At 41.9% G+C, this 8881-nt stretch overlaps 1 protein-coding gene across 2 annotated transcripts in view; it reads right to left on the reverse strand.

Annotated features, from left to right (window-relative positions):
- Nucleotides 1–8219, reverse strand: part of mau2 (MAU2 sister chromatid cohesion factor) — a 29230-nt gene extending 21011 nt beyond the window's left edge. For both annotated transcript variants that reach the window (XM_063200476.1, XM_063200474.1), the window contains exons 1-7: nucleotides 7981–8219; nucleotides 7481–7498; nucleotides 7207–7272; nucleotides 6962–7057; nucleotides 6778–6872; nucleotides 4645–4672; nucleotides 1875–2030 (exon numbers count right to left, since the gene is read on the reverse strand). In XM_063200476.1, coding sequence (XP_063056546.1) covers nucleotides 1875–2030; nucleotides 4645–4672; nucleotides 6778–6872; nucleotides 6962–7057; nucleotides 7207–7272; nucleotides 7481–7498; nucleotides 7981–8214 — 693 coding nt within the window. In that variant the 5' untranslated portion in view covers nucleotides 8215–8219. The remainder of the gene's footprint in view (nucleotides 1–1874; nucleotides 2031–4644; nucleotides 4673–6777; nucleotides 6873–6961; nucleotides 7058–7206; nucleotides 7273–7480; nucleotides 7499–7980) is intronic.
- Between the last annotated feature and the right edge of the window lie 662 nt (nucleotides 8220–8881).

The following is an 8881-nucleotide window of genomic DNA, read 5'->3' on the forward strand; positions in this document are numbered from 1 at the left end:
ACGACTACTAAGCCCAACCCCAAAAAGTCTGCGAAGCATCATCGAAGTGTCGCAGAAAAAGCGACCCCATCACATAGCCTCTGCGTGCACTTCCAATGGAGAGCGCTAAACTCGGCAACAACTAACTTCTACACTCGAAGTTCTACAATCACAGCAGTACAGCTCCTACAGACCCCTTTAGTGTTTGTACACAGACGTGAGGTCATCAGGCTACGCGTACGTGCGCATTGTTGGAGCAAAATCGGCAATGTAATGCACATTTGTGAAGAATCTAGCTAGGTACTTCTTCCAAAATAAGACAATGGATGCTCACGGTATGATATGAAGTGGGGGCCAGAGACACGGCATTCTTGATGGTGTGCTCAGTCCAGTCAGTACGTTTGATTTCGTGTAACCACAAACTTCTCCTATGCTTCTGGAACAGCCTATTCCCTCTCGGAATAGCTTAACAGGTGTACTTTTCAAGATCTCCTTTTTTTTACAAACGTATAGACTACAGGACGGCAGGCCTTCTCTATTTAGGGTCTGCACTGTCTGTTTGTGTGTCTATGTGTTTGAGTCAACAATTCGCGCACAGCTGGTAATGACGTCACTTCTAAATGAATCAATAGTGTATTCACATAACACTCAGGCTGGGTGATCTTGCAAGGGGCAGTACTAGACCAACACCTCCAGCAAAAACAGTTTTTACCATTAGGTGGGTTTGTCTTAACCTCTCATCAGATGAATGACAAAAAAAGCATGGGGGGGAACGTAAAACAAAAATAGTTGGGAAACTCTGCTCCAGACCCACGTTTGAGCTCACAAAGCTGAGCTGAAATACACAAGGGTCTGGCCAGAGTTTTGGTCTTTTTTACTAGGGTAATGAGCTGTCCCACAGAAACATCCTGAATACGTTCAAACTGCTTTCTCTCCCTCTTGCTCTCTCTCTGTCGATGGGTGCAAATCAAACTGCTTTCTCCCATCCTTTCCTGGTCCTCCCGTCCTCTTGCCTCCAGTGTTGTCACGCCTCCATGGAGAACACAATCAAGTTTACCCGCTGTCACCTAGCTAGCGCTAAGCAACTTTTGAGGCGGGGCTTCCCCCTCATTGAACACTCAGCTCATTCAACATCTCGATTGCAAATGAGAGAGTGACCTTTCAATAGTTTTTTTTTACAAGATTTTGAAAAAGATCTCTGATCATCAATAACGTCAAGGTTTGCGTCACAAGGTCAGAGGGAAAGACAGGAGGAAGTACAAGCAGGAATTTGAAGTTCTCCAGGGTGTTCACCTTTCGTCTATACTGCACAGGAGGAAGTACCGGTAGTTAGACATATGGCACATACTTTTCAAACTCGGCAGTCAGAAACCCGACCTCCACCTCGGGAAAGTGCAATAGAACGCGTAGTTCGTCAAACATTCGTGTTTTCAGACATTTGTATTGTCTCCAGCTGTTGCAATAGAATGCATTTACAACAGATGTCGGGAGAACAAACTCGGGTAAACCGACAAAAAAAAAAAAGCCATTACACCCCTGTTTTTACCTCCTGGGATTCTGCATTCTCCATTTCAGGACCACCCATTTTGTTTCAGCGATAACTCAGCAACACTCATTCCCTGCACAAGGTCCACGCTCATCTCAAATGTTACCTAGCATTGTAAGATTCAAGATTAGTTTATTACGTCTTACTATAGGTTTGAAGCCTATAAAGACTAAAAATGGTTGTTTTTTGTGTCCTCAAAAATGAAAAAAGATTAAAAATTAAAAAAAGAGAGGTGCGTGGGGGGGGGGGCAAAGAAAGTGCCTTGTTGTCTTCAGCATGAATTCAGTAATAAGAGTTAGTGTGATGTTAGGGGCTGTGTCTTGAGTGCGTTTGGGGAGGGGAGACTTGCCTGTCCTGCATCCAGGTAGTGTGTGACTTGTAGCACCAGGAAGAAGACTCTGAGCGACTCCTTCTGGATGGGGTTTCCCTGCCAGTTCTCCACGATCTGGCCACACAGCGTCAGCAGGGGATGCACTTCCTGTAGCTTGCGCTCCATCAGCAACAGCTGGAACAAATGCAAAATATTTTTTTCAAAAATTATGTTCAGGAGATATGACAATATTTTGATACACTACCACATTTGTACTGTAAAGTCTCATCATACTAGTGCTATATAGATGAGACAAATTGAGCAACCTCTGTTAGTTTTGGCAGACCATGTAGTCAACGCACCCTTTTGCCTACTGGCTGACGCCGACCCAACCCATACAACTCTCCACTTATCAGCTGTGCTTTGGTTAATCAGCTGCAGCTGGCAATTGGATGCTGACATTTGGAGCGCTTTATTTAAACTACAGAATTTTTTTTCCTGTCATTGTTTTTTTCTGCTTGTTTTGCTCCCACCACCTCCCCTGCTCCACAAGACTAATCATTGTCAAACAATGTCATGTTGTTGTTGCCTGCTCTGTTCTACGGGGTATTTCGCCTTTTCAGCTAAATGGAAGGCACACCACCTGAGGACGCTGCTGTTCCCTGTATTGGCTTCCATGGAGCTCATGGAGAAGCCGGGGAACTTCCTCCGAACAGACCCACACCCCCAAACACAAATGTATGCATTCAGAAATAAAGCTTCTGAAATAGATCTCTGCTTCCCGTCTCATGTTTTACTAGAGTGGATCTGACAGAATTGCAATGATTGCAATTGTCCAATGTTGACCCTATTATTAACTAACAAGTCCGACAGGCGGACAACAGATGCGTCCGTCTATGCCCGTTCTGAACCTTTTTTGCCCAAACGCCCCCTTGGCCTCCTCATAACCTGTCAAGGCAATTTATCAATAAGCCTACCATGTACTGTATAAGCCTGGATTTGAAAAAGTACCATAGGATTTCAACAGTGTTGGGCAATTTACTGAAAAACTGTAATGCATCGCTGATTACATGTTACTGTCTTTTCAAAATAATCCCTTACACTACATTTAGCAATGTGGGGACCTAAGGCGAATTTAGGTTAGGGGGGCCATCGGTCCATCCCATCTCACATTTTTTTTTTAACATAAAATCTCTATTTTTGTTAGGCTATTTTTTTTTTTAATCACGATTTTTTTTTTTTTTTAATAATTACAAACATAAAAAACAGGCAAACATTACAACCCTTTCTGGACAGATTTCAATGAATAGGCTATTTGCAATTTTGCATAGGCCTACATTAAATAAACTAAAATGTGAAATTCTCTTTTCACTTTAATATGAGAGCAGTTATGTCCCCCCCTCACTGAAGTGTTATTTCATGTGTGTGCATGATGCTGTCACCTATTTGAAGTGACGTTGATGTTGGATTTCATGGAATACTTTTAAATGCCGCTTTGGGAAGAAAACAGAGTAGGCGACAGGTGAACTGTATTTCTGTCAAAACAGTGGTTTGCAGGCGTTTGCGTTTTCACGTGGATATTGTCTTCGTGGACCGTAACAGACAAACCGCAAGTTCCATAAACTAATCAATGAGACATTGGCTACGTGTACATGATGTTTTTAAGTCCGATTTAATAAATGCGATTTAAATAGATCGGATTAAGAGTTATTTTGCGATGTGTATACATGGCACTTTCACTTAAATGCGATTAAACGTCTGGGGAAAATGCTGAGCGAGCCAAATAAGGCACGGGGGCGTGGTTCAATGCCACCGAGATGCAGGTCATCTTCCCCACGAAAATCGTTGCCTCAGGCGGACTGAAATCACAACATTTCCCCCTTTCTCCCTGGATCATTTACAATGCTACATTAGCTACCCTGTTAGCATAGAAAAACGAGTGGTAAAATGGTAATGTGGAGTAACTTTGTTGTGCTTCATTACTTCGTGGGGCACTTTTACATCAATATATGGAAGCCACAACATTTATAGTCGCTTAGGGACTTTAAATTAAGCAAAACTTTCATGTGAAAATCAACAGGAAGTGCCGCCATGTTTTTCTCACTGGCAAAGAGCACGGTCTGTTGGCCATAGATGTGTACATAGGAAACGCTATCTGCAAATGTCTCATGCCTTCCTATTTCATGGCACACATGGATGGAATATGCATACAGACTTCTGTGCTTCTGCAGTTGTGTCAGATAATGCTCAATCAGCTGCGTAGCCGGTTTGCTAACCATTATGGTAGACGTTTTGGTTTGCACGCATGAGCTCCAGGCCAAAACTGAGCTCTGCTCTGCCACTCCACTGAGCGACTGCCACCTTGTGGACACAAGAGGGAATCACAAGAGGGAATCACAATTCAGAAACTCATCACGGGAGGGCGGACGGACGGACGGAGGGACGGACGGACGGACGGACGGACACCAAAGCCTCTTATAGAGATGCGTGGGACGCATCTAAAAAAAGTGTCATGTGATTTAACAAACTGTTTCCTTCTAGATTACAAAATTTGCTTTTTGAACTTTTATGTGTCAGCATGTCACATAGTTTAGACACTGGATGCTATCTCCAGTTATCAATTCAATCTAGTCAATTACATTATCTAGACTAGAATATAGACTACCAGTCAGTCTAGACGCAGTGAGAATTTGGGCTGATTCGACCGTACTGCATGACAAGGCTAGTCATTAAATTATTTTAACCAGTAAATTCAGTAATCTGACCCTGACAATGTAAACCACAATCACAATAGATATTTTGCTCTTACCATTCCTTTGCTCAGGAGAAAGAGAGCCCTGTAAAAGACAAACAAGAAGTTAACCCAAATGAAAAAGCATACAGTACATATTTTGGTTGTTTTGGCATATATAATTACAATTCATACTGGCTGACAATGTGAATCATCATACACACCAGGGCAACCGTGGTTAAATATGCATTTGCTCCACAAAGGATGGAGAAGGTGGCCTGCACACCTTGAAAAGTTTTCCATAGCAGGCGCAGCGGTTTGTTTCAGAAGGAACCACGCACTGATGAAGGCATGACGCCAAAACTCGTTTGCTTTTTAGACATGGTGGTAATATAAATAAATAATGAGACGCAGTTTGTGAGTGCGGATTTTTCTTCTTAAGTTGTTTCAGAAGGAATCACTTTTAGACTGTGGAAAGTGCTTGTCCACAGTCTAAGTGTACATGTGCAACATTTCATTGCACAGGTCTTCCTTCAATTAGGCTATACTGCAATCACATCCAGATAATCTTTTTTTAGGACTATTATTACTGCGTGTGTGTGCGTGCATACTCTCGCATGGGCCCTGGACAACAGTACAGCATCCCCCAGAGCTGGTGTGTGAATGTGGGAGTGTGTGCATGTGTGTGTTTGAAAGTGCTTTGAGTCAGTTTCATAGTTGTAATATTGTGCTACATAAATACATATTGTATTGTATTGTATTCAGGGCTCTAAATTAACTTTTTCCACCACCAACCAATTTGGCCTAGTGGACATTTTTTCTTACCAGCCAAACAGAAGTTCAACTAGCCATTTTTTTTTAATCTCGCCAAAATAAACTATGCATTAGGCTAGTTTTTTTTTCTAATTAAATGGTCATTTTGTCCAACTGTTTCTACAACACAGATACACTATAGGCCTGCATAGGCTACTATATGCCTACATAATAAGCATATTATAGGCTATATATTTTTTCATTATTTTTTAACTTCTGCTTTATTTTTTACTTTCATTACTTAGGCCTAATTAATTTGATTAGTTTTTGTTCAATTCCTCTGAAAACAGCTGAATCACATCACACATAACACTCACATAACAGACCTTTAACATACAGTAACCAAGCACCCAGCCAAACACTACAAAACCTCACATACGCACACCCCAAGGAAGGAGAAGAGATGAGAGGAAAAGGAGAGGAGAGAGGAGGAGCTCTTCTCTACCATGCGCAACAAAATGACAAGAAGCCTAGTTTAATTAAAAGTAAATAATATCTCGGGAATCTTCGCTTCCTTTGTTACTTCCACAGCTTCGTCGTTGGTTGCTTTTTTTTCTTTCCGATGGCGTGGGCTTTCCAACTTAGTTGCGCCAGGACTCTGAACATTTCAGAAGACAACTGAACTGACAGCTACGGTCACACTACTCTGACAGTCGGCTCTCCTCCTCTGCCCTGGTCGCTATTTCGTTCCACAACCACTCATTTTTAACGTCACTATTTACAATTACTACTAGCATTCACCAACACACAGAACCTTGCTCTAACCCCCGCCACATTCTCATCACTCGCACAAAACATAGTCTACACAACAGAAGTAGCGCTATGCATAATCTCCTGTTATTGAAACGGTCAGGGTTTCGCTGCTTAAAAAATGCAGCCTGTTACAGCAAGGTTCATATAGCCTAGTAATAATAGCAGTAGTGACGTTAAAAAGGTTGTAGCGAAAGCGACGAGAGCATAGGAGGAGAGCTGCCTGTCAGAATAGTGTGAGCGCAGCTTAGCTGACAGAAGGCTGGTCGTCTGAAATGTTTTCAATCCTGGCGCGCGCAACAGCATGGAGTTGACGCTCGATGCACTGGAAAGCCCATGGTGGGAGGCTACGTCGTGACGCTAGTGTCCATGGGTAATGTAGGAAATCTCGCCGTATAACGTTCGTCAGAGCAGCGGTTTACCGTTCATAAGTTACTGTACTCGGGCGCTACAAGCCAAATTGGCGGGTAGGTATTTTTTTCTACTAGCCAAAATGAATTTTCACCCGTGTTTGGCGTGTTGGCGTGTGTTAATTTAGAGCCCTGATTGTATTGTATTGTATTGTATTGTACCTTGAAAAGTTTCTCTTAGCTTTTCCAGTCTAAATGTGTGCGTGCAACATTTTATTGCACATCTCATCCTCCTTACCTGGTGTATTCTGATCCCACCACTCTGGCATACTCTGCCCCCACGCCCAGCAGGTCACAGGCCGACACTAGATCTTTCTCCAGGGTGTGAAGTTGCTAGAATGAAACACACATAGATTATCCATATATTCGCCAACTCTCTCCTCTACATACTTTGGGGGTTTTGTAATTGTCAAGACACTCACTGCCAGTTGAAACAGGAGGCGACAGTGCCAGTAAGGCGTCTGCTGCGAGATCTGGATGGCCTTTCTGAGTAGGGGTTTCGCTGAATCCACCAGGTTCTGAAGACAAAAGAAGAATACATTCAGGATCAGGCACATGCACCCCATGTCATTACAACGTGCCGGCATGCAAAATGTGTATTTTTTAACATGTTTAAATGTAAATTGCATGCATGTGGCTTGGTGATGGCCATTGGCATATTATTTACCTGTTGACAGTATAATTCTGAGAGAAGACTTGCAGCTTCGAATTTGACATCTTCAAATTGTGCAACCTAATATAATGTTAAGGATAACAGCGAACAACACACACCAGAGACACCTACACAATACATATCAAATAGAAAAACACGCCGTTTACGGCATCTCAAGAAACACCCAAATACTTAGAATAGACAACATAATATCAACGGTGCATTTTATATGAGCAGAACAAAACACGTTAACCATTTCTACCCCCAAGGTCGCGTTACAAAAGGATACGGGTTGAGATATGAACCACTGTGAAAAGAAAAGAGAAAGATACGTTTAGAGCATAGTAAGACATTTGTAACTGTCTCAAAAGCGGTATCTCAGGTGTAATACGTTTACATACAAGCTACCATTGTGTAACTACATCGAGCGAGCTCAGTATCTATTTGAAAGGGCAGCATAACAGTTTAGGGTTCGCTGTGAGTAGTGCACTGTAAATGTGTTGATATGAACTAAGGCTTACAACTAAATGTATTAGCATGTTGCAATGAATTCAATTTGTATATCATTTTTGGATACAACCAGCCCAGCAGAATGAAAACTAGCAACATAGCTTTAAAGCTAACGACACTGGGAAGTAGTAGCCTGTGGCCTGTTGCAACTCAAGAGGAAACAGAATGAATCTCAAAATTTCAAGGTTAATAACGTAATTTTGCTAATGTGTTGTATTCTTTGCAAAATTGCAAACGCACTGTGCACCTGTGACCAACTTATATATGTGCCAACCTTACCGCTTTCTCCAAATGAGTTCGGGCAAGATCAGTGTTCTTCGTGTGATGGTAGAGAACAGAACCGAGTTGAAGATGCGTCCGTGCTTCAATCCGTGGAGGGGGTTTAAACTGAAAAACGGCTTGAAGACAATGTACACATAGTCGTATTTTTGGAGGACTCGATGTTCGGAAATGTTCCGCAAAACCGAGAAGTGCAAGATACCACGGTTCCGGAGATTCCGTACCAGTCGCCATTTTGATGTCAATAAAAACAAGATGCTTGCTTAAATCTCGCGTTGAGACAAAAAGCTACCACAACGAGAACGAGATTTCGTCTTAAGAATTTTTGGGACTTGTAGTCCAGAGACAAGCTTTGCTCGAGACAGACAGAACATGCATCTTTCTTTTTGGTCATCATCGTAAAAAGATAACTTGAACTACAACATTTTCCTGCACAGAAATTGTAGGGCCTACTCTGATCATATGTTAGTTTATCATCTCATCCACAAGAGCACACTGTTAAAAGATAGCCTAGTTCTCATCAAAGGCTGCGGAAACGCATGAATTTCACGCGAACATGCTTCTATTGAAAACAATTAAAATGTTTGAAAGAAATTCTAGGGTTTAAATAGGACATTTTTATAAATAAACACGGTGCATTGTACACAGAATACACATGCACGTTTTTCACATTAACTCTGAGGCAGAGCAGTACAAGAAAAACACCACAAGATGGCACTACAACACAGCAGATTTTGTTCTGCTCTGTTCTGAGAGATGAGTGTTTACTAAATTTAAAAGTTGTGCCTTAAATGAACCAGTGGAACAGTAAAATGAAGAGCTTTAAGTCTTGTAAAGAAAAAAAAGAAATAAAGAAAGGGAAAAGCCCCATCAACAACACCTGACAATGGCAAATACCAGT

Source organism: Engraulis encrasicolus, chromosome 6, assembly GCF_034702125.1.
Source record: "Engraulis encrasicolus isolate BLACKSEA-1 chromosome 6, IST_EnEncr_1.0, whole genome shotgun sequence".
Taxonomy (NCBI): Eukaryota; Metazoa; Chordata; class Actinopteri; order Clupeiformes; family Engraulidae; genus Engraulis; species Engraulis encrasicolus.